General features: G+C 42.7%; 2 protein-coding genes across 3 annotated transcripts; both read left to right on the plus strand.

The window, feature by feature from the left end:
- Positions 1 to 1,418: 1,418 nt before the first annotated feature.
- On the plus strand, positions 1,419 to 7,095 carry LOC114085833 (tripartite motif-containing protein 60-like). 2 transcript variants are annotated; one of them, XM_071610544.1, is made up of 3 exons: positions 1,419 to 1,498; positions 4,995 to 5,054; positions 5,617 to 7,095. In XM_071610544.1, exons 2-3 carry the CDS (start codon positions 5,021 to 5,023, stop codon positions 6,849 to 6,851), a joined length of 1,269 nt encoding a protein of 422 aa, XP_071466645.1. In that variant the 5' UTR covers positions 1,419 to 1,498; positions 4,995 to 5,020; the 3' UTR covers positions 6,852 to 7,095. The 2 variants fall into 2 exon arrangements, with proteins under 2 accessions (XP_071466645.1, XP_027782970.2); XM_027927169.2 differs by having other exon boundaries at positions 1,470 to 1,498; positions 5,150 to 7,095.
- LOC139705114 (tripartite motif-containing protein 60-like) lies at positions 5,845 to 25,044 on the plus strand. The gene is given in 5 exon segments (XM_071609319.1): positions 5,845 to 5,928; positions 15,357 to 15,589; positions 23,149 to 23,888; positions 23,890 to 24,327; positions 24,429 to 25,044. Coding segments are annotated over 3 exon segments (1,236 nt in total). The 5' UTR covers positions 5,845 to 5,928; positions 15,357 to 15,589; positions 23,149 to 23,489; the 3' UTR covers positions 24,828 to 25,044.
- Positions 25,045 to 26,205: the final 1,161 nt, after the last annotated feature.

A 26,205-nucleotide genomic window follows, 5' to 3' on the forward strand; every position in this document is an offset into this window, starting at 1 on the left:
GGACACTCCTAGTTGAGTGTGGTGGCATGCATCTGTAGTTCCCAGCAACTCAGGAGATTGAGGCAAGAGGATCACAAGTTCGTGGATGACCTGGGCTATTTAGCCAGACTCTATCTCAAAATAAAAATCCGAGAAGGGCTGGGGATGTGTTCAGCAGTGAAGCTCTCCTGTGCTCAATCCCTAGTACAGGGGGGAAAAAATTAAGAAGAACGCGCGCCCCACCAAGTTCTTTTTTTTCTTTCTTGGTAACAGGAATTGAACCCAGGAGCCCTTGACCACTGTGCCAAATCAGCAGCCCTTTTTTATTTTCTATTTCAAAACAAGGTCTCACTCAGTTGTTTTAGGATCTCACTAAATTGCTGAGGCAGGCTTTGAAATTGCAATCCTTCTGCCTGAGCCTCCAGAGCCTCTGGAATTACAGTGCACCACTGTGCCCAGCACTCCCCAAGTTCTCATACTGCAGCCTTGGAAATTTTGTCCTCAAGTTTGATCCCTAAAATCCACCTTAAGTGTCACTTCTTTCGGAGAGACCTTGGGAAGCCTAAATTCCTAGGGTGACACCTAATTGTACTGTACAGATCCACCCACTCAGCCTCTGGCTATGATATCCATTATGCTGTCTGCATCTTCTGCACCAATGGGTTGGAAGATTTTATTCTTTGTCCCCGGTTCCCACAACCTAAATGATGATCGGTCCGCTTTTCAAAACCAATCACTCCCTCATCTACCCCACCGTGTGACCCCAGACCAGCGAAGCAGCAGCGATTAGAACTCTCGAACTTTCTAGCCATATGGGAAGATGGCGCTATAGAGATAAGGCTTTTCAAATAAGCCTGCTACGAGTATGTCCTGGTCTTAATTTGACCCTCCAGCTGGTCTCATAGAAATAAAAACACCAGACGGGGCGGTGGCACAAGCCTGTAATCCTAGCAGTTCTGGAGGCTGAGGCAGGAGGTTGCGAGTTCAGAGCCAGCCTCAGCAACAGTGAGGCGCTAAACCTACTTAGTGAGACCCTGGCTCTAAATAAAATACAAAGTAGTGCTGGGGATGTGGCTCAGTCGTAGAAGGCCCCTGAGTTCAATTCCTGGTACTCACTCCCCCCAAGAAGAAGAATACAGTAATGAAAAAGTTGACAATATCATGGGGGCATGGGTGGAGGGGTGCTGGGGATTGAATCCAGGGCCTCAAGATTCTAAGCACAGCCTCAATTAATGAGCTACAGCCCGACGGCACTGAGAGGCTCAGTTGAGACCAACCTGGACCTTCTCACTGAAGGAGGTACGCCTAAACCTCCTAAAGATCTCTTCCAATTGGAGGCTCCACTCCAATTAGCCTCATTGGGCATGCGCGAGTTCTTTGCCCGCCCACTTCCAGGGACAAGCCAATCACTGTGCGCACGAAGTGCACTTCCGAGGCGGGGGTGCTCTGGTCCCTTTCTGCGTCGGTTGAGAGCCGGCTGCGGTTCTTCGGCCGGGATCGGCTGTTCTACTCGCTCCAGGTAAACGGCGGGGCGCGGGTGGGGGGGGGGGAGCTGTAGGAAGAAGGCCCCCAGAACTTGGCGGGAAGCTTAACAAACTGTTTAAGCCTTGGGGTCGCGGCTTGTTCCCCACTGGGTCTCCTCTAGTTCTGTGGAATCCTCTTTTGGGAAATTCAGGATTCCAAGTGGCGCACGCCTGTAATCCCAGGTGCTGGAGGCTGAGGCAGGAGGAACAAAGTTGGAGGCCAGCCTGGAGAGTTTAGCGAGAACCTGTTGCAAAACTTTAAAAAACTGGTGAAGGACTGGAAGTGAGCTCAGTGGTAGAATGCCTGCCCTCTGTGTGCGAGGCCCGGGATTTGTTCCCCAACAGGGCCTGGAGGAGAGGTTTGGAGGAACACCAATTTGGGAAGTGGCCACGTCAAAGAATTATTTGGGGTGTTAGGGAAGGATCTGTTACCTTTCAGTGCCAGCACTACCCTAGCGGATCCTTGACTCCGCACAGGGGTCTTCTAGGTAGGAAGTTAGTGTAGTTGTTTTACAGATGAGGAAGTTTAGGTCAGTTATGTTAAGTATCGTCTAAAGTAATAAAGGTTGAAGCCTGGGAGCAGGGCATTCACAACAGGTTTAATTTATTAGCCTAATGTTTAATGAGCTCCGAGCTCCCACTGGCCCAAGGTATGTAGTTATAAGAATCAGAAATAGGGAAGAATTCAGGCCATGAACCGCCGCACTCAGTAGTGTCCTCAATTAAAGGTTGACAAAAACAAATGTAGAATCTTAAACCATGATCTGTGGTTTGGTGGGTATAGGGAGCCAGAAAATTAGAATAGTGTCCATGTTTTTTTTGTGCTGGAGATTGAACCCAGAGGCACTTAACCACTGATCCAAATCCCCAGACCTCTGGATCTTCCTGCCTCAGCCTTCCAAGCTGCTGAGTTACAGGCGTGCACCACCATGCCCCGCTGGTGTCCAGGATTTATTTTGATGCACATTATATCTTGGTTTGTCTGTTTGTTTTGTCCTGGGAATTGAACCCAGGGTGCTACATTCCCAGCTCGCTCTCTCTCTTGACACTCCACCACTGAGCCACATCCCCAGCCCTATTTTGTCTTATTTAGAGACAGGGTCTCACTGAATTGCTTAGCGCCTTGGTAAATTGCTGAGGCTGGCTTTGAATTTGTGATCCTCCTGCCTCAGCCTCCCCAGCTGTTGGGATTATGGGTGTGTGCATCTGTGCCTGGCTTTTTTAATTTAATCAAAATTTTTATTTGGGGGGGAGGGGTCCTGGAGAATTAATCCAGAAGCACTTTGCCACTGAATTACATCCCAGCCCTTTTAAAAATTTTGTTTAATTTTATTTTCAAGTTCCCGGGATTACAGGTATGCACCACCATGCCTGGCTGACAGGGTGTTTTGGGTTTTTTTGTTTTTTGGTACCAGGAATTGAAATCAAGGACACTCGACCACTGAGCCACATCCCAGCACTATTTTGTATTTTATTTAGAGACAGGGTCTCATTGAGTTGCTTAGTGCCTCGCTTTTGCTGAGGCTGGCTTTGAACTTGCAGTCCTCCTGCTTTAGCCTTCCTAACTGCTGATATTACAGGCATTCACCACCACACCTGGCTGTTTTTTTTTTTTTTAAGTTGTTGATAGACCTTTATTTATATGTGGTGCTGAGAATCAAACCCAGTGCCTCACAGGCAGGCAAGTGCACAGCCCCAGCCCTAACAGGATGTTTTTAAAATTCTCTTCTTTGATCAATTTTTGTAGGTACTGGAAATTGAATCTAGGGGCAGTCTACCAACGAGCTACAACCTTAGTTTTTTATTTCGAGACAGACATATCCTCCTCCTTTTTTTTGTCAAGACAACATCTTGCTAGATTGCTGAAACATAGGCCAAACATGGATGTGACTGTCCACAATGTCAAAATTTTATTGAATAACAACAAATTCAGAGGCAGGGTCTCACTGAGTTGCTTAGTGCCTTGCCATCGCTGAGGCTGGCTTTGAACTCAAAATCCTCCTGTCTCAACTTTCTGAGCCGCTGGGATTACAGGCCACTGAATCTGGCTTTCTCTCTCTCTCTCTTTTTTTTTTTTTAAGAGAGAGAGAATTTCCATATTTATTTTTCATTTTTTTTTTGGCAGACACAACATCTTTGTATGTGGTGCTGAGGATCGAACCAGGGCCGCATGCATGCCAGGCGAGGGTGCTACCGCTTGAGCCACATCCCCAGCCCTGGCTTTCTCTCTTAAAAGTAATTTTCTGCCATTTCCCAAGGAATAAGGTGCACTACAAACTTCCAATCTATCTCAGTTTACCGGTGAAGGCCAAAAGAGAAACAAATACATGTACAAGACAATTTCAGAATTATGTTTGAGTCCCATGATTGAAAGTAGAGAGAAGGGAGAATGAAAGAAGGCAGGAAAGTGGGAGAATGTCAGATTGGTGAGTGGAGACAGTTTCCCTGAGGAGACAAGGTCTATGAGGTGATGAGTTTCCCTGAGGAGACAAGGTCTATGAGGTGATGTGAGGAAAAGACGGGTATTGGAAGATTACAGGACAGGAGTTCACATCCACAGCAGTGATCTTGGCTTATTTAATACAAATTAATTGTAGATGCACTCTAGCAAGAAAGGATTATGGTAAAGGTTAATGTGGCAAGCAGATATCACTTTATATAGGACTACAGTCCCTGATGAATTTTTTTCCTCTTTTTTTTCTGTACTGGGGATTGAACTTATTATACCTCATCCCTGAACCATTTTATTTTGTGACAGAGTCTTACTGAGTTGCCCAGGTGCCCTGTAATTCCAGCTACTTAGGAGCCTAAGGCAGGAGGATCACAGGTTCAAGGCCAGCCTTAGGTATTTAATGAGATCCTCAGCAACTTAGAAAGACCCTGTCTCAAAATAAAAAGGGCTATGGATGTAACTCGTGGTAGAGTGCCCCTGGGTTTGATCCCCAGTACTGAAAAAATAATAAATAATGAATATATCCAGTATCTGATACTTTCTACCATAATATATATAAATAATTTTTTTTTCCTTCTCAGTACTGGGGATTGAAGTCATGAGTGCTGTACTAGCCCTTTCTTCTTTTTTCTTGGTACTGAGGATTGAACTCAGGGGTGTTCCCCGTACCTTTATTTTTATTTTGAGACAGAGTCTCACTGAGTTGCTCAGACTGGCCTCAAATTTGGGATTCTGTTGCCTCAGCCTGTCAAGTGGCTGGGATTATAGGTGGAGTCCAACACACCTGGCTTTTGTTTGTTTTGCCTTATTGGGTATGGAACCCAGGTCCTGGCACATGCTTTGCAGGCAGTCTCCCTCTCAGCTATATCCCCAGCTCCTCCCTGCCTCATTTTTTGGGCATCATTGTCACTTATGCAGTCCAATATCATTGTCTTACTGAATCACTGTGATTTGGATTTTTGTGATTGTTTCCCTATGATTAGATACAGGTAATTTTTTTTAATTATTATTTATTGATGGTAATGTTTTTCTTATTTTAGGTCATCAGTTTTTCCCATCATTGGTTATGGTGGCACTCTTTCGATCTCTACATTGTAAAGGTAACAGTTATTGATAATTCTTGTCTCAATCAACTATTGTATCATAGTTTCAAATCCAGGACATTTTGAAATTAAAAATCTTTTCTCACCCACAGGAATGATTGGTCCATTAGGTCTGTGGCTGCTTTCTTGAAGAAAGTCATTAAACTTGAGTGCAGATGGGCTAATGATAAGCTGTGAATTCTTCTTATCCTCTGAGCTAAAGTGCAGAGATCTAAATAAGACTTTTGACATCCACCAACATGCCAGGCCAGTAAAATCTACATCTGGTCTGTGTGTGTGGGTTTGGAGGGCTATCTACTTCATACTTCACATTTAGACCTGAGGCAGGTTTCCCAAGGAAGTATTACCTTGTGCACCAGCTTTACTCACAGCTCAATGGAGTTTGTGTCCGCCCTGGCAGACTTCCAAAGGGAGTGCAGTTGTCCCATCTGTCTGGATTACTTGAAAGACCCAGTGACCATTAGCTGTGGGCATAACTTCTGTTTTGACTGCCTCAATCATTCCTGGAAGGATCTAACTGATGCCTTTCCCTGCCCTGTCTGTCGATTTGGGTTTCCAGAAAGGAAGTTCAGGAGGAACCCCCAGCTCTGTAATTTGATTGAAATTGCTCAACTACTCCAGATCAGAAAGAGCAAGAGGAAGAGGGAAGAAGAAAATGCTATCTGTGAGAAACATAATCAATTTATGACCCTTTTCTGTGTGAAGGATCTGCAGATTTTGTGTACCCAGTGCAGTTTCTCTGCTGAACATCAGAGACACCACATTTGTCCCATTAAGCAAGCTGCCACCTTCCAAAGACGTATTCTAGAATCTAGCATCCAGCCATTGAAGAATAATGTGGAACGAGTTGAAAAAGTGCTAATTCTGCAAGGTAGGAAATTTCTTGAGCTGAAAAAGAAGGTAGAATATAGGAGAGAAGAAATAAATACTGAATTTGAGCAAATTAAACTATGTTTACAGAATGAGCAAGAGGCTCTGCTTAAGCAGATACAAGATGAAGAGTTGGATATTTTATCAAAACTTAATGAAAACCTTGTAACTTTTTCAGATCACATATCCACATTAAAACGCTTAATGAAGGAAATAAAGGGCAAGTGTGTACAGTCAGACCTGGCATTACTAAAGGATGTTAAGAGCATACGCCAGAGGTATCAAAACCTAAAACACCCTGAACTTTCGTCACTCGGATTAAACAACTATAGCTTCAGTCTTCCTCCACAGTATTCTGGCTTAAAGAGAATCATAAAGCAATTTCATAGAGATGTGAGTTTAGACCCCAACACAGCATATCCCCAGCTTATTGTCTCTGAGGACAGAAAAAGTGTGACGTTCGGAAGAACAAAACAGACTGTTTGTTATAACTCAAGGAGATTTTATCTCTGCCCTGCTGTCCTTGGTTCTAAGATGTTTAATTCTGGTAGACATTACTGGGAGGTTGACGTGGGAAACAAACCTCAGTGGACAGTAGGTGTCTGTCAAGACTATCTTCTTTGGAACTGGAGGAATCTGCCATCAGTCCTAAGTGGCTTCTGGGCAATTGGACGATATATTGAGAGTGGTTATGTTGTGTTTGGTCCCAAGAAAACCCAGCTTTTGCCAGTACCAAAACCCAGTAAAATAGGCATTTTTTTGGATTTTGAATTGGGTGAGGTTTCCTTTTATAATGGGGATGATAGGTCTCTCCTATATAGTTTCAGTGATTCTTTAACCAAAACCCAAACCATATGGCCTTATTTCTATGTTGGAACAGATTCTAAACCTCTGAAAATCTTACCAGTGGATAATGAAAGATAAAGAACCTGATAGATTATTCTTTTTAGTTTTTAGGACTAACAGTAAATTTAATCTCATTTCTAGAATCTTTATGGGCTTTACTAGTGAAAACCAGAATAGATTTTTCCTCCCTTATTTTCAGCAAATAAAAAACAGATAGTAATGCAATTTCATAGATGTTCTGGATAGCAGTTGTCAAGTTCCTTGAATTCTAATTTTAAATATTTGAGAATTAACATGTACAATAAAATATTTTGTTTTAAAATTGCTTGTACATTTTTTTTTTTAAAAGCAAATCATCATTAAAGTTGTATGACCTGATTTAAGTGTCATGCTTACCTCCTACCTTTTTTTGTGTGTTTGGTGCTGGGGATTGAAGCCAGGGCCTGTGTTTGTGAGGTAAACACTACCAATTGAACTGTATCCCTAGCCTACCTCCTACTTTTTTTTTTTTTTTTTTAACCTTTATTTTGTTTGTTTATGTGGTGCTGAGGATTGAACACTTGCTAGGCAAGCCCTCTACTGCTGAGCCCCAGCCCCTCACCTCCTACCTTTTTAATAGAACTTTTTTTCTTTCTAGCAGAGCTGGGGATCAAACCCACGGCTTTGTGCTTGCTAAGAAATCACTCTACTGCTGAGTTATACCCCCAGCCCCAAAAGATTTTTCAGTATGTAGCTGTCATGAAGATTTCTCAAGCTGCAAGTCAGCATGTCCAGCTGCCTTTTGGTGACTTCCAAATGTGTCACCAATACTAGTACTTCATGCTGTGTCAAAGAGAATGATTTTTTTTTGTTGTTGTTCAGTCTCATGTTCACCTTCCAAAACCAGGGCAGCAGCATCTCTCACCTGGACCACTGTTCTCTTTTTTTTTTTTAAGAGAGAGAGAATTTTAATATTTATTTTTTAGTTATTGGCGGACACAACATCTTTGTTTGTATGTGGTGCTGAGGATCAAACCCGGGCCGCACGCATGCCAGGCGAGCGCGCTACCACTTGAGCCACATCCCCAGCCCAACTGTTCTCTTATCTAACTGGTCCATTCATTGCTGCTCTCATCTCCCCATTCTGTTCTTTGCATTCATTTAAAAAAAAAAAAATCACTCTTGCTTAAAATGTTTTGTTTCGGATACTGGGGATTGAAGCCGGGGGTGCTTAACCACTGAGAGCTTAACCCTAGCTCTTTTTACTTTTTTGGGGACAGGTTCTTGCCAAGATGCTGTGGCTGGCTTTGAACTTGTGATTTTCCTGTGTCAGCCTTTTGAGTTGCTGGTATTACAGGTTTATGCCACTGTTCCCAGCCCTATGTATATGTATATTTTTAAACCTAATTGGTGATTTCAGAGCTTTGTTCTTATATCAAGCTGTATAATAATGATCCCACATATTTTTGTATATATGTAAGGCTTCCATGAAAAAAATTATTTAAAAAGGCAAACACCCACGTTGGATTTCTCTATCATCTTTCCATGTTGTTGACTCCATAGACAAAGTCAGGGAATATATGTGGTTTTTTTTTTTTTTTGAGAGAAAGAACTTTTTTAACATTTATTTTTCAGTTTTCAGTGGACACAACATCTTTATTTTTATGTGGTGCTGAGGATCGAACCCAGCGCCCACGCATGCCAGGGAGCACATTACCGCTTGAGCCAGATCCCCAGCCCCAGGGAATATGTATTTTTATAAACCCCAAGGTGACGACAGAGCCCGCTATTGGAAACATGGTGAGCAGTAAGGCAAACTGCAGTTCAGCTTCTACGTCCCATCACTTTCTCTGCCAAATTGCAGCTGTGTACACATGGGCGTGCCACATAATATAGGCCTAGGGTTGGTAAGAGGTAAAGTCAATTGCAGAATCTACCTTCATAATAGCCCACACTGTTCAGATCTCAGCATTGACTGGTTTGACTGCTTTGGTTGTATTTTATAATAGAAAACAGCACTTTCTGTGTTCTAAGTGTAGGTTTTAGCTCTATTCCCTCAACTATCCTATACTATCTGTTCTGTCCTCTCATAGTGAAAGCAATTTGAGGTCCAGGATGGTTATACTACAAAGTGATAGAGCCAGGACTCAAACCCAGATCTTGTTTCAATGTCCACACTTGTAACCACATGGCATGGTTCCTTAGCCTGAAGGATCCTTAAGACCAGAAGCTTAGTGAGGCCCTACCATTTGCCAGATGTATGATCATATAACTAATCTGTAACCAGGAATCTGGGTTCGATTTTATGTTACTACAAGTTGAAGTAACACAAAGTAACATGTTGAAACCATTTATTTTGCACCCCAACCCCATCCTGTATTGAACCACTGAGCTACATCCCCACCATTCCTACCCCATTTTAAATTTTGACAAGAGTCTAATTTGGCTGACCTGGAAAATCCTTGTGATCCTCCTACCTCAGCCTCCCAAGCAGCTGCATTATAAGGCTTGCATCACCTTGCTCAGCTAAAGTTGGTTCTTTTTTAACCATGGGTTTCCAGGTGCTGGTACAAAAAGGGCCTTTAAGCTGGGAGTAGTGGTGCACTGCTGTAATCCCAGCAACTTGGAGACTGGCAGAAGGATCACAAGTTCAGAACCAGTCTCAGCAAGACCCTGTCTCAAAATATAAAAAGGGCTGGAGATGTGGTTAAGTGCCCTTGGGTTCAATCTCCAATACTACCCCCACCCCCCAAAAAAAGGTGGGGTTGGCTTTATCACAGTTGCCAAAATCCTATTTGAAAATACAAATCTCCCCATTTTACCTATGGATACTTTTTGTTTGTTTTGGTACTGGGGATTGAGCCACAGCACTCTCTACCACTGAACTACATCCCCAGCCCCTTCCTTTTTTTTTTTTTTTTTTATCTCTAGATGGGGTCTCACAAGGTTGCCCAGGCTGGCTTCAAAATTGTGATCCTTTTGCTTCAGCTTCCCAGTTGCTGAGGTAACCACCATGCCCAGCACAAACCAGTCATTTTGTATAGCTTGATTCATGATCACGAAGAACAGTTTTTTTTTTTTTTTTTTTTAATATTTTTAGTTGTAGATGGGCACAATATCCAACCCAGTGCCTTGCATGTGCTAGGCAAGCACTCTACCAGTGAGCCACAACCCCAGCCCGGAACACACTCTTGTATCCACCAACCAGATCAGAATATAAAGGATCATCTATCCTCTTTCACTACTTCCTGGTCAGTCACCATTATTACCACCACTTTCTTCCCCAAAGATAACCACTATACCCGCTGCTAAAACCATAGACTGGTTTTGTCTGTTGTTCTGTTCATATTAAAGGGAATCAGGGTTATGGGTTTTGCTCCATCAGTCTATGTGTGCCCGGTATCCACCTGTCAAGAGTTAAACTCCTGACATTGTAAAGATGGGTCTTCCTCAATCCAGGTCTCCTTTCTTGGCTCACCAATATGGTGGCATCAGAACCCACTCAAGCTTATAAATAGGGAGATTTCTTTGTCCCATTGTACAGATTCTGAGGGCAGTACCCATTTCTGCACATTTTATACAGATCTGATTTAACTCCTCTTCCTACCTCCTCCTCCTGCTGCACTAAAATTCTCTAGTAAGGGATGTTTTTGGCTTCCATTGAATATTTTGAAACTCCTCTTTTTTTTTTTTTTGGTACTGGGGATTGAACCCAGGGATACTGTACCACTGAGTCACATCCTCAGCCCCTTTATATTTTTATTTTGAAATGTAGTTGCATTTTTTAAAAAAATTAACATTGTTTTAATCAAGTAATGTAGCTGTTTAAAACAGGAAATTTTAAGACAATCCAATAGAGCAAAGTGGATTACTCTAGTAAGTTAACTTGTTAATTAAATCCAGATCATGTGAATTTGAATTCCACTATAGTTTGGCACCAGATTCAACACTGGTTTAAGCCCTAAACCTCTCAGTGTAAAGAAGCCCTGACACATTTCCCATAGAGTAAAAACCACAGCTCTACAACCACCACTTCATCAGCTTGAAGTGGTGTGTTAAGTACACTCTACATGGGTCCCCAGCACCTCTGGTAGAATCTGGTTAATGACAGCAAATGTTAAGATTGTTAGGTTTTGTTTCAGGAAAGTGTCAAGCTAACAATAGTTTTATTTTCATCAAATGTTTCCATAATTGTATACTTTCAGTGTGAAAAACTTTCATATACATGTCATTAAAGTATCAGAATCTGTAAGATGGGTCACAAACAAGTAAGAGCTGAATGATGTGAGCCATCCACACAAAATTAACCACATGGAGCCGGGGCAGTGGCACACTCCTGTAATCCTAGTGGCTGGAGAGGCTGAGGCCGGAGGATCGCAAGTTCAAAGCCAGCCTCAGCAACAGCAATGCGCTAAGCAACTGGCTCACTTGTAGAGCGCTGGCCTGGCACGTGTGAGGCACTGGGTTCAATCCTTAGCACCATATAAAAATGAAATAAAGGTATTGAAAAAGAAAGAAAGAAAAGAAAAAGGGCCAGGGAGCAAGGCAGAGGGAGTTGGTGGTACTGTTCAGAGGTAAAGGACTCTTGAGTTCAATTCCCAGTGTCACTGTGTAAATAAATAAATACACAAATACAATGTTGTGTCAGCAGGTGGTTCCAGCCATTTGGGAAGCTGAGGCAGGAGAATTGAAAATTGGAGACCAGTCTGTGCAACTTGAAAATTGGAGACCAGTCTGTGCAACTTAGAGAGACCAGTCTGTGCAACTTAGTGAAACCTTGTCTCAAAATAAGAAATAAGGGTTGGGGTTGTGGCTCAGTGGTAGAGCACTTGCTTAGCATGTGTGAGGCACTGGGTTCGATTCTTAGCATCACATACAAATAAATAAAATAAAGGTTCACCAACAACTAAAAAATAAATATTAAAAAAAAAAAAAAAAAAAAAAAAAAGAACCAGGCACAGTGGTGCATGCCTGTAATCCCAGCAGCTTGGGAGGCTGAGACAGGAGGATCATGAATTCAAAGCCAGCCTCAGCAATGGCAAGGCACTTAGCAACTCAGTGAGACTGTGTCTCTAAATAAAATACAAAATAGGACTGGGTATGCGGCTCAGTTGTTGAGTGCCCCTGAGTTCAATTTCCAGTACCCAAAAAAGAAATAAATAAAAAGTCCTAGCCAGGTGCAATGGCACACGACTGTAATTCCAGCCATTTGGAAGGCTGAGGGAGGATAACAAGTTCAAAGTCAGCCTCAGCAATTTAGTGAGGCCCTAAGCAATTTAGCAAGACCCTGGTGTCAAAATAAAATATAAAAAATGGGCTGGGGATGTGGTTATGTGGTTAAGGACCCCTGAGTTCAATCCCTGGTACCAAAAAAGAAAAATGTCCTGAGATAGTGCTCAATGGTAAAGTGCTTCTGTTTTATAGTGAACTTTCAATAAATAATATGTGAAATTTGCATTTTATGATTTATTTACTTTTTTTTTTTTTGCAGTACTGGAGTTTGAGCCCAGGGGACTCTATCACTTACCTACATCCCCAGCTCTTTTCTTTTTCTTTTTCCTTTTTTTTGGTTTTCATTTTGGTGCTGTGGATTGGATCCAGGGGTACTTAAACACTGAGCCGCATCCCCAATGCCCCCCCTTTTTAAGATTTTATTTAGAGACAGGGTCTCCTTCAATTGCTTAGGGCCTCACTAAGTTGCTGAGGCTGGCTTTGAACTTGTGATCCTCCTGCCTCAGCCTCCAGAGCTGCTGAGATAACAGGCGTACACCACTGCACCTGTATTTTTTTTTTTTTTAGGGCAGAGTCTCACTGAATTGCTGAGGTTGACCTCAAACTGGTGATCCTCCTGCCTCAGCCTTGTGAGTTGCTGAGATTAGAGGTGTGTGCCACCATGCTCAGCTAGCCCTTTGTATTTAAAAACTTTTGAGACAGGATGCCTCTAAATTGCCCTGGGTAAATTGGAATCCTTCCTATTCCTTCTGAGCAGCTAGGATCATAGACCAGGACTACTACAGATGATTTATATATTCAACAAATTGGAGTGCTCATTATCTGGACACTGATTAGCAGCCTGAAATACAAGGATGACAGCACATCCACATTGTCTTCAGCCTGGGAGTTAGTGTGAGGGGAGAGATAAGAAAAAGAGTAAAGGGTTTGAGCCAGGCATGGGCACAGGCCTTTAACCCCTGAGGTCCTGAAGTAGGAGGGTTGCAAGTTTGAGGCAAGCCTCAGCAATTTAGTGAGGCCCTAGGCAATTGATACCCTGTCTCAAAAAAAAAGGTGGGGAGCAGGGGAGGAATAGGGTTGGGTAGGGATGTTAAGCACCCCTAGGTTCAATCCTTGGTACCAAAAAAAAAAAAAAGTGAAGGGTTGTCTTCTACTTCATGAAGATGGATGGATTGATTTTGTCTACAAGGCATGCTTGCATGGTCAGCATTCTCATGCATTGGAATCTTTCAAAAATAAATCTTTGATGGGTACAGTGGATGGGTACAGTGGCAGCAATTTGGGAGCCTGAGTTCCAAGCCAGCCTCAGCAATTTAATGAGACTCTGTCTCAAAAAATAAAAGGACTGGGGATGTGTCTTAGTAGTAAAGTACCTTGGGTTCAATCCCCAGTGCCAGAAATGGTGTGGGGGGGACAAACAGAAGTTTTTAAAGAAGAAATGAAATTGAGTTATATGGCTCAGTAGTAGAACATTTGCTTATACCATGTGTGAGGTCCTGGGCTCAATCCTCAGCAACACACACACACACACACACACAGAGAGTAAAACTAATCTCATTTTTTTTTTTTTAAGATGGGGAAGATTCTATTCAGCTGAACCAATTGTATTTGTGTGTAATCCCAGCAATTTGGTAGATTGAGACAAATCCGAGGCCATCCTCAGCAATTTAGTGAGGTCCTAAGTCACTTAGTGAAATCCTATCTCAAAATAAACAATAAAAAGGGCTGGGTGGTGTAGCTCCATGGTAAAACACCTCTGGGTTAAATCCCCAGTGCCAAAACAACAGTAAAATGCCGATGATTGTTGCTTCAAAGACGTTTGCTTAGGGAAGACAGGGTATTAGAAATTAGCATTATGCTATTTATTTATTATTGTTATTATTGGGGTGCTGGGGATTGAACTCAGGGTCACTCAACCTCTGAGCCACATCCCAGCCACATCCTATTTTATATTTTATTTAGAGACAGGGCCTCACTGAGTTGCTTAGCGCCTCACCTTTGCTTTGAACTTTGGATCCTCCTGCCTCAGTCTCCAGAGCCACTGGGATTACAGGCATGTGCCACCGCGCGCCCGCTGAGTTACATTCTTAGCCCTTTTAATTTTATTTTGTTTTGAGATAGTGTCTCATTATTGTCCAGGCTGCCCTTGAATTTGCCATTCTCCTGTCTCAGCATCCCAAGTCACTGGGATTATAGGCATCTTCCCACCATGCCTAACAACATTATGCAAATTTTTTTTTTTTAGTTAGTTAGTTTTCGGGGGACAAAACATCTTTGTTTGTATGTGGTGCTGAGGATCGAACCCGGGCCGCACGCATGCCAGGCGAGCACGCTACCACTTAAGCCACATCCCCAGCCCCATTATGCAAATTTTAATGTGTATGTTGCTAGATGTGTTTTCTTTTTTGCTAGATGTAATCTCTGAAAACAATATGCAATGCCTCTTTGTGTGTGTGTGTGTGTGTGTTCAGATTTGTGTTTCAATGACAAGAAATAACTTGATTTTCATGCTACCTAAAATTATTTGTTTTCCATTTATGGTTTAATTTCTGCAGACCCTCTCAGTGTAGAAAATGAGTACCTTTTAGAAAAACTGAGCTGGACATAGCAGTAATGCGTGTAATCCCAGCTACTCAGGAGGCTGAGGCAGAAGGATTGCAAGTTTAAGGCTAGCCTGGGCAACTTAGCAAGACCCTGTCTCAAAATAAAATACAAAGGGCTGAGGATGTGGCTCAGTGGCATAGCACTCCTGGGTTTAGTCCCAAGTACCGCAAAAAAAAAAAAGTAGGAAAGCTAAGGGTGTAAGTCAGTGGTAGGGTACATGCCTAGCACATTGGAGCCTGTGTGTTCAAGCCCTAGTACTGGGGGAAAAATTCAAAGAGTAAAAGATGTGGAGGATCAATTGTTTTCTATACCCATCCTACCTCATCCCAGTATCATCCCTGAAAATACAACTGCACCACCCTATTACCTTTTTTTGTTTATTTTGTGGTGCTTCACACATGCTAGGTGAGCACTCTGCTACTAAAGTACATCTCCTACTCTCTGTATTTTTCCGCCAGTGGTGCTGGACATTGAACCCAGGGCCTTTTACATACAAGGCAAGCTCTCTACCAACTGAGCTACATCCCCAGCCCGGTAATTTTTATTTTTGAGGCATGATTTCAATAAATTGTCAAGGCTACCCTGATCTGCCATCCTATCTCAGTCTCGCAAGTAGCTGGGATTACAGGTATGAAACGCTAAATTGGGCTGGGATGTGAGTGTTTTGAGAGGACTAATGCAGATTTAGGAAGATGTAAAAGAGATCAACACAGTGGTGGGCCCACCAGCCTGATTGGATCACAGGAGTTTCCCTCCCCACCCAACCAGGGCCTCTGAACTCTCCTCAGCTGCTGGTGTAATCCCAGCAATCTGGTAGATTGAGACAAGTCCGAGGAGGGAGGAGCCACCAGTCTTCAGCAGGTGGAGACCTAATACCTACCCTCCTAGCGGTCTATATAGGCCGAGCTCCTACCACTGAAGACTCAGTGTGGGACAAGCCCTGCTTCACAGACTTGTCTGGCAGACCTGCTTCTAAACCCTCCCAGAGCTGCCCTTTGGAGGTAAGTGGAGAGATGGGCCCTTGTGGTGTGTGAGGCTGGGGTGTGGGAAGGCCTGGAGGCTACTGAGTGCCCCTGTGCCAGGAAAAACTGGCAAGGGAGTCCAAACTCAGGGTCCTGTTATTTTGTTTTCTATTTATTTTTGTTTTTAACTTTTTGATACCAGCGATTGAATCCAGGGAGCTTAACCACTGAGCAACATCCTCATCCCTTTTTATATTTTATTTAGACAGGATCTTGCTAAGTTGCTTCAGGCCTTCTTAAATCACTGAGGCTGCCTTTGAAATCATGATCCTTTTTCCTCAGCTTTCTGAGCCACTGGGCTTACAGGCATGGGCCACTGTACCTGACATGTTTTTATTTTATTTATTTTTGGTACCAGGGATTGTACTCAGGGGCACTCAACCACCGAGCCACATACCCAGCCCTATTGTGTTTTATTAATAGGGTCTCATTGAGTTGCCTAATGCCTCGCTAATTTGCCAAGGCTGGCTTTGAACTCCTGATCCTCCTCTCTCAGCCTCCCAAGCTGCTGGGATTACAGGCATGTACTACTATTCCCAGCTTGTTTTTATTTTATTTTTTTTAGTGGGGATTGAACCCAGGGACTTTACCACTGAGCTACATTTCCAGTGCTTTTTTAAAAAAAGTTTTTAAATATATTTTTTATTTGTTCTTATTAGTTATATATGATAGTAGAATGTATTTTGACATATTATACTTATGTGGAATATAACTTTTCATTCTTCTGATTGTACATGATATAGAATTACACTGGTCACATGATCATATGCACGTAGTATAGTAATATCTGATTTATTCTACTATCTTTCCTATTCCCATTTCCCCTACCTTCCTTCATTCCCCTTTGTCTAATACAAAGTACTTATATTCCCTATTTTTTCTTGAAGCTTTTTTGCTAAGTTTTCAAGACTGACCTCAAACTTGCCATCCTCCTGCCTCAGACTCCTCCAGAGTACTGGGATTATAGCCATGCATGGAGACGGGTTATTTGGAAACATGCTAGAAGCTGGATATGGTGGCACATGCCTGTAATCCCTGTGACTTGGGAGGCTGAGGCAGGAGCATTGAAAGTTTGAGGCTAACCTCAGCAATTTAGCCAGCCCTGTCTCAAAATAAAAAAATGAAAAGGGTGGGGCTATGTGACTCAAGGGAGAGCATCCCTGGGTTCATCCCCAGTACCACAGGGGAAAAAAGGTAGGATTGGGGGGTATAAGTCCATAGTAGAGCATGTGCTTAGAATGCTTGAGGCCCAGGGTTTGATTCCCAGCACCAAATTGATTATATAAGACATATGCTGTTTATTATGATTTCCTGCTCTTCAATGAGCATTGCTTAAAAACATAAAATGGCTGAAGTAGATATAACCAGATCCTATCTTGCCCCAAATATAGGGTGGGGAGAGGGACTCATCCATGTCTGTCCATACTCAGAGTGCTGATGAGAAGCCACTGTGGTCTGACCCTCCAGCATGTGGTTGTGAGGGAGGTTTGTGATAATGGGGATAAGAGCCCTGGGGGCCCTGACATCCCTAGTCCTCAGGCCCTGTAAGATCTTGGTCTTCCTTAATCGACCCAGAGGCTCACTAACAGATGCTCAGAGCTTAAGGGAGACACTGGAACCTGGCTAAGATCTGCATCTGGTTAGGCTGGGCCATGAGGACACGCAGTCATGGCCAGCATGACTGGTGGCCATGGTTATGCAGGAATGGGGACCTCCAGGTGTGTGTATGTTTGTAGAAATGAGAGTTGAAGGATGATTCCTGAACCTGTCCTTAGTTTCCTGTGACCTGGTTAGGGGAGTTGACTGTTCCTGGAGGTCTGGAATGGCTGGATCAGGAGGAGGTGACAAAGGAGCTGAGAGCTGGCAACAGCACAGGAGAGAACTAAGGGATCTGCTTATGCAAAGCCCTGGGGGAGAGGGAGCTGGGCCTGCTGGAGAAGGTGAAGGAGGGTGAGAACTGCACAGAGCTCTGTGCTTGAACTTGGAATCCTCCTGCTTCAGCCCCAGAGTGGCCATGATTACAGGGGTTTACCCCCATGCCAGGTGGAAGTACTTCCTTTAAGGGGCAGAAAGAGTTAAACCTGCTGTTCCTCAGAAGGAACAGGGCAAGTTAAGTCAGCAAATGCTGCATCTGCCTGCCAGAGAAAAAGATCAGGGCTTTTTGGAGCACTCCAGGGACCTAGAAATGAGATCACTCATTAAATTAGAATTGTTTCCATAGAGTTAGCCAGTGGGGAGTCAGAGCTTCGGGGGCCCATTCCTGAGGCCCTTCTCACCCTCACCCCACCTCTAGTGTAAAGATGCTATCAGAGAGGAAGGTGGGAAATGTCAGTGGGAGATTGACATTTCCCCCATACTGATTGCATCTGGAGTGTGTCCAATGGGATAAAGGAAAGGAAACATCCCATAGTATTATAAATCCTAAAAGGGCCAGTTTGGGAAACCAAGGTGACAGGAAAGGTTATGATGTGTTGTGTGGACTGACCTGAACCAAGGAGGACACTGCTGATCTGCAAGGATAGGAGAAGCTGTGGGTACTGATGTGCCTGCTCTAAAGCCCTTACACCTGGAGGATAAAAAGATAGCTCCAGCAAGGGTGCCGTGGCGCACACCTGTTATCCCAGCAGCTTGGGAGGCTGAGGCAGGAGGATCACGAGTTCAAAGCCAGCCTCAGCAATGGCAAGGCACTTAGCAACTCAGTGAGACCCTATCTCTAAATAAAATACAAAACAGGGCTGGGGATGTGGCTCAGTGGTTAAGTGCCCCTGAGTTCAATCCCTTATAGCCCCTCCCTCCCCCCCAAAAAAAACCCCCAAAGATAGTTCCAGCTCCCTGCTTGGCAGTGCCAGGATCCCCAGTAAAGTGTTGACATCAGCTGAGTGATCTGGGACTACACCTGGGAGGAAATCTTGCAGGTCCAGGCTGAAGGTGTGCCATCCTTTGAGTATACCTACCTTACCTCCCTCCATGGAGGAAGAAAATGGGGTGATTGCCCTAATTGGGTTGGCATGGGAGGCTGCTCTGAGAAGTGGAGATTTGATTCATTTTAAAGACACCTGACTGGCACAATGGACAGTGTGAGTGTGTCCAGAGGAGGTTGTAATAACTGGAGGTGGATGGAAAATCCACTTGTCACTGTGGACAGTGGCCCCAAGATCTCTGTATGTTTCTTGGTCCCATGGAATAGATGGGAGGTGACATAGGAAAGCACACATTGCTTCTGAGCAAGCACTTGCCCCACACCAGAACTGTATTCTTTATTCTCTTGGTGCTCTATCACAGAGTTTGCCCCTCGACCTTCCTCCTTTATTATATTTATGATTATTATTTATATCAGGGATTAAACCTTAAACACTGAGTCACTTATTCCCAGTCCTTTTTATTTATTCATTTATTTTTTTACTTTGAAACAGGGTCTTGCTAAGTTGCTTGGGGCCTCACTAAGTTGCTGAGGCTGGCTTTTGAACTCATGATCCCCCCGTTTCAGCTTCCAGAGCCTCTGGGATTATAGGGATGTGACATTGACAGGCTCCTTCTTAGTTTTCTTAACCCATTTTCTTAAAGACGTGTCTCACGTTTATATAAATATGTAACACAATTTCTTGTTGCTTTAGAACAGCTCTGTTTATAGTAAGGCTGTTAACTCAGTCACTTTTTTTTGTCAGTTTTTCTTTAAATTTTAAATTTTTAAAATTTTTATTTTTTTAGTCATACATGACAGCAGAATGTATTTTGACATATAATACATACATGGAATGTACATACATCAATCATATTGTCTATTCTGCTGCCCTTCCTATCCCCCCTACTCCTCCCCTCCTCTCCCATCCTTTCTCTCTATCCAATCTAATGTGACACACTTTTTTCTTATTACAACATCATATATGTATTCTGTATAACAATGAGGTTCTCCTTCCATCTTCCGTGCAACTCCCCTTCTCCCTCTTTTTCCCTCCCACCTCTCTTCCCTATTTAGTGGTAGTCTTCTTCTCATGCTTTTCCTCCCTATCCAATTTTGAGTCACTCTCCTTATATCAGAGAAGACACTTGGCATTTGTTTTTTATGGATTGGCTAACTTCACTTAGCATAATCTTCTCTAATGCCATCCATTTCCCTGCAAATGCCATGATCTTGTTATTTTTTAGTGCTGAGTGATATTCCATTGTGTATAAATGCCACATTTTTAAAATCCATTCATCTATTGAAGGGCACGTAGGTTGGTTCCACATTCTAGCTATTGTGAATTGTGCTGCTATGAACATTGATGTGGCTGTGTCCCTGTAGTATGCTCTTTTTAGGTCTTTTGGGGATAGTCCGAGAAGGGGAATAGCTGGGTCAAATGGTGGTTCCATTCCCAGCTTTCCAAGGAATCTCCATACTGCTTTCCAAATTGGCTGCACCAATTTGCAGTCCCACCAGCAATCTATGAGTGTACCTCCCCCCCCCCCCCCCCCCCCCCCCCATCCTTGCCAGCACTTATTGTTGTTTGACTTCATAATGGCTGCCATTCTTATTGGAGTGAGATGGTATCTTAGAGTAGTTTTAATTTGCATTTCTCTGATTGCTAGAGATGGTGAGCATTTTTTCATGTATTTGTTGATTGATTGTATATCCTCTTCTGAGAAGTTTCTGTTCAAGTCCTTGGCCCATTTATTGATTGGGTTATTTGCTTTTTTGTTGTTTAACTTTTTGAGTACTCTAGAGATTAGAGCTCTATCTGATGTTTGAGGGTAAAAATTTGTTCCCAGGATGTAGGCTCCCTATTCACCTCACATATTATTTCTCTTGCTGAGAAAAAACTTTTTAGTTTGAATTAGTCCCATTTGTTGATTCTTGGTTTTAACTCTTGTGCTATAGGTGTCTTATTAAGAAATTTGGGGCATGCCCCCACTATAGGTGGTTCCCTTTTTATCTTGCAATTCTCTTTGTTGTTGCAGAGCTGGAGATTCACACATAGTAGGCAAATACTCTACAACTGAGCTACATCTCCAGCCTTGGTCTTTCTTTTCTTTTTTCTTTTTAGTATCAGGATTGAACTCATTCTGAGAATCTCTGGGATTACAGGTGTGTGCCACCATGCTCAGCTTTGGGGCCTTTTCTCCTACCTGAATTATTAATGATAAACTTTTGGGTTTTTTTTTTTTTTTTTTTTTTTTGGTGTAAGGGATAAAATCCAGGGACTCATGTAAGTACTTTGCCATTGAACCAAATCCCCAGCCCTTATTTTTTATTTTGGAACAGGGTGTTGCTAAATTGCTTAGGGCCTTGCTGAGTTGTTAAGGCTGGCCTTGAATTTGTGAACTTGCTTCACCCTCCAGGTCTCTAGGATCACAGGCGTATGCCACCGTGCCTGGCTCCAGCCCCTTTTAAAAACCAGACTGGGAATTGAGCCCAAGGACACTCAGCTCTTTTTATTTTTTATTTGAGACATACACTCATTAAATTGCCTAGGTTGGCCTTGAATTTATAATCTAAATTTAATCAAATTTTGTGAACAGTGTTTAAGAATTATCAGAAAATCTAAAATTAAGTCAAGAAACAAGACAAGTGGAAACAATTTTTTAAAAATTCTTGAATTATGTGCCATACTAAATTCCCATGTTCAAAATTGAAATATTTCAAGTCTATCTCCATTGGTGTTTATGTTCACACCAAACTAAAAGGGAGAATGAGGGATGTTATCCTTGTTCCTTGTGACACTGAATGCATGGGTGATGATGTTAATCAGCCCCCAAGTCACAGTCTGAGGTCGGGACTGGAATTAAACCCATATAAGGTATAAGCAGGTAGACCCTTAGTGCCTAGTCTTATTATTATTATTTTTACCACAAATGTAATGCAATTAGGGGGATTTTAATTTGGGAAATATGGGATTGGGGATGTTCAGGGACACTGTTGGGGTAGAAGAAAAAGTAGCCCAATTATGATTACTATGAGGAGGAGGAGGAAGGAAGGAGGAGGGAAGGAGGAGGAGGATGATGATGATGATGATGATAATAATAATAATAATAATAATAATAATAATTATTCACTGTTGCTGGGAGCTTTGAGATGGAAAGCAAAAGGAAAGATGCTGTTCCGGGCTTGAAAAAAGCAAAAGGAGCTAAACTGGCTGGAAAGGAGGCAGCCACGTTGACAATAATGATCAGCCTTTAACAAAGTTTTAAAGAATATGAATTAGAGCTGGGTGTGGTGGGAGGCCAATGCGGGAAGATAGAAAGTTCAAAACCAGTCTGAGGCCCTAAGCAACTTAGCAAGACCCTGTCTCAAAATAAAAAGGTCTGGGAATGTGGTTCAGTACTTAAACACACCTGAGGTCAGTACCTGGTACAAACAAAAAAAGAAATATATATATATACCCCCACACACACACATACACATATACACATAAAATCATATATATTTAATATTTTATCTATCTATATATTTGAAAAATTGGTTTATTAGTCCAATATGCATCCACAAAATTTTGTTTCCCGTCTTTTTTTTTTTTTTTTAAGAGAGTGAGAGAGTGGGGGGAGAGAGAGAATTTTAATATTTATTTTTTTAGTTATCGGCGGATACAACATGTTTGTTTTGTATGTGGTGCTGAGGATCGAACCCGGGCCGCACGCATGCCAGGCGAGCGCGCTACCACTTGAGCCACATCCCCAGCCCTGTTTCCAGTCTTTTTATCCATAATTTTTTTTTCCCTGGGGAAGGGCTGGAGATTGCATCCAGGGCTGATCCACTCTGTATGTGCTGTTCCAGAGTTATACTCCAGCCCTACCCCCTCGAACATTTTGGTTATTTTTGGTACTGGGGATTTACCACTGAGCTACACCTCGGCTCTTTGTATTTTTTATTTTGAGACAGAGTCTTGCTAAGTTGCTGAAGCTGGCCTCAAATTTGTAATTCTGCCTCAGCTTCCCAAGTCACAACTACAGGCATGTGCTACTGTGGCTGGACTACCCCTTAATTTTTTGAAGGGAATTCTATACTATATACAATTTTATGTTTAAATACTGCAGTATGAGTGTCTAAAGTATAGAGCCACTTTTTTTTTTTTTTTTTTTTTTAAATACTGGGGATTAAACCCAAGTACTCATGTATGCTGGTCAAGTGCTCTACTGTGGAACTTTACCCCCAGTATTTTATTTGAGACAGGGTCTCTTTGAGTTGCCATGGCTGCCCTCTAACTTGTGATTCTCCTGTCACAGCCTGGCACAAGAGGATGCTACCATTCCTGGTGTGTCATTTTTCTTTTGGTACTGGGAATTGAACCCAGTGGCATTTTACCACTGAGCCACATCCCCATCCCTTTTTATTTTTTATTTTGAGACGGGGTCTTGCTTGGGGCCTTGCTAAATTACTAAATCTGGCCTTGAATTTGTAATCCTCCTTGCCTCAGCTTATCAGGTCCCTGGGATTATGGGTGTTCACCACTGCACCTACTAAAAGATTCATATTTAAATTAGGAAAAAAGGAGATATGTTTATGATTGAAATATATGCTACTCATTGCTTGATTGTATACTTTTTTTCTCTTTATGTTGAAGAAACCTTGTCAGTTGACCTGTCAGATATCCCACAGTTGGAAATTCCCTCCATGGTTGTTAATTTCCATCACTTCTCAAAGTTGTGGCTTTTTCCCAACAAAGACAACTAAACAGCCAAGGTTGAACCTGTGCGACGGTGGTCCAGTGCCAGATGATCAGGAGTGCCCAGCGTCTTCCCCTCTGCTTCTAGAACTGAAGAGAAAAACATACAGGTGTGTAGGGCCATAGTCTCTTGGGACTCTGGCTGACTTCAGGAGAGAACGCTGTGGGGTTGCTGGCTTCTCACTTCAGAGTTCCTGGAGACCTACTGGAAAGGGTCACCTCGGGCATCTTTATGCACCATGGCCTTTAAAGCCTTCCTGGAAGAGCTTCATACAGCAGCCAGTTGCCCCACCTGCCAGGGTTATCTAACAGATGCAGTGACTATTGAATGTGGGCACAACCTCTGTCGCTCTTGCATCTCCCAGCACTGCAAAGATCTACAGGATATCTTTCCCTGTCCTGTCTGTTTCCATCACTGCCGTACCAAGAACCTCAAAAATAACACCCAGTTTTGCCGCATAGTTCAGATTGTCATGGAGCTGCCTGACACAAGAGGTAAGAGGAGACCCCTGTGTGAGAAGCACAATGAGGTTCTGGACTTGTTCTGTGAGGAGGACTTGGAATTCTTGTGTCCCCAGTGCAGAGTCTCCTCCAACCACCAGGATCACAACCTGACACCCATTAATCAAGCTGCAGCTCCTTCTCAGGACGAAGCTCAAAAACCACATTAAGCTCCCCAGGGTGCAAATTGAAGGTGCTGAAATTGGGTGTGAACTACAAGTTTCAAAATGCATTAAAGTGAGATGGGAGATGGGAAATTGGAAGAAGGAATTACACACTGAATTTGAAGAACTTAAAGACTTCTATAGAAAGGAACATATTAAAACACAGCTAAGGCTAATTATAGAAGAGACGATTGTTGAAGAAAAATTAGTTGAAAACAAAAGCCAAATTTTAGCCCACGTAGCCACATTAGAAAGCCTATTAAATGAAATAAGAGAGAAATATATACAAGCAGACCTGGATTTACTTCGAGGTATTAGAAGCATTAACAGCAGGTACAACATAAAACCCCCAGCAGGGGCTGGGGATGTGGCTGAAGCGGTAGCCCGGCATGCGTGCGGTCGGGTTCGATCCTCACACCACATATAAAGATGTTGTGTCCGCCGAAAACTAAAAAGTAAATATTAAAATTCTCTCTCCTCTTATGAAAAAACTGCTTTTTTTTTTTTTTTTTTTTTTTAAATGAAAGACAGTTACGATCCCTCTCTATGTTGTTTTGGTCTGAAAAAATGATCAGCACATTTCAAGTAAATTTGACTTTAAGTTCTCAAACCTCCCACCCTAATCTGAAATATGAAATGATGAACTCAAACGATTTATCTCCCCAGCCATCTACTTTCTTTGCAGCTGCCTGGAATCATGAGAGATTTGAAAGTGGGAGACATTTTTGGCAAGTAGAAGTGAGAGGCACAGATGAATGGTCCTTAGATGTGTGTAGTGAATCCTCCTCTGGAAAAGATTTGACATCAGTTTGTCCCAGCAATAGTTTCTGGCAAATTGTGCAGTCCACAGATGTATCACAAGTCCAGTTTTTCTGGATTATGAGTTGGGAGAGGTTTCATTTTATAATTTGAATAGCAGATCATGTATGTGTACTTTGACTAAAGACTTTAGAGAAACACTTGTGCCTTTTTTCTCTATTGAATGTTCCTCAGAATCTCTTACAATCACTATTGTCAGAGAGGAATTAACTATTGTCAGGAATTATGAACTGGCCTGGAGGACCATTTCCTATGTTTATATTTTATTTTATGCTCTTGTAGGGTACTTGTAATAAATATTTTGACTCCACTTTGTTGTCTGGCTGTTAACCTTTCAGGAACCTCCCTTTTGCTCCACACCAGGCACCAGGGCAAAACAGAAAGTCTAGGTGCTCCCTATTTGGGCACAGGTAGGAGGTCTGAACCTTCACACCAGCCCACGCTGTGATCTCCATAACAACCCCATTGAGTCTTCTTTCCCTCCTTCCTTCCTTCCTTCCTTTTCTTTCTTTCTTTCCACCTTAATATCCCCATAACCGTTTTGGGAATAATTTGTCATGCTTTGTGTGTGGCATCATCTGTCCTTTCATGGTGCTGGGGATTGAACCTAGTGCCTCACACATGCTAGGCAAGTGCTCTGCCACTGAGCTCCAGCCCCAGCCCCCTTCTTATTTTTTGAGAGAGGGTCTTGCTAAGTTGCTGAGACTGGACTTGAACTTGCTAACTGGCTCCAGTGTCTGACAAGAGTGCACTTTAGCTCTGCTGCTTTGTATTGCATTTGCTGGGTTCTGCAGAGGATGTTAGAGATTTAACAGATATACAGATTCTCTCTGGCCTTGGCACTGAGAATTGATCCCAGGGACACTGAGCAACGTCCCTAGTACTTTTTCAAATTTTGAGTCAGGGTCTTGCTAAGTTGCTGAGGCTGGCCTTGAACTTGCGATCCTCCTACCTTAGACTCCCAAATTGCTGAGATTATAGGTATGTACCATAACTCCCGGCTTTGATCTATGAAGTTTCTATAACACTTGGCATTTGGGGGCAAGAGTATGGATTCAGGTCTATCATGTGTCTCTAGGTCCTATATCAGTTCAGATCTATGTCTGGCTTTGAACTGTGTGTCTAGATTCCTCCCTAAGTGTGACTAATGTAGAATCTAATGGGAGAATCTAACCTGTGACTGATTGGCACTGGCTCTTGTTCTATAGAGCACCTGGGTGTTAGAATATACCCTGTTTCATATGTGGGCTCATTATGAAGTCACTTATGTCAAGCAAGAATAGTCAATATGTGAAAAGCCATCACTATTCAATTATTTCTTTTTTATATATATTTTTGTGGTGCTGGACATTGAACCAAGGACTCACATGCTAAGCAAGTGCTCTACATGCCAGGCACACTGATGCACCCCTATAATCCCGGTGACTCAGGAGGCTGAAGCTGGAGGATTGTAAATTTAAGACAGACTTGG

Source organism: Marmota flaviventris, chromosome 3, assembly GCF_047511675.1.
Source record: "Marmota flaviventris isolate mMarFla1 chromosome 3, mMarFla1.hap1, whole genome shotgun sequence".
Classification (NCBI taxonomy): Eukaryota; Metazoa; Chordata; class Mammalia; order Rodentia; family Sciuridae; genus Marmota; species Marmota flaviventris.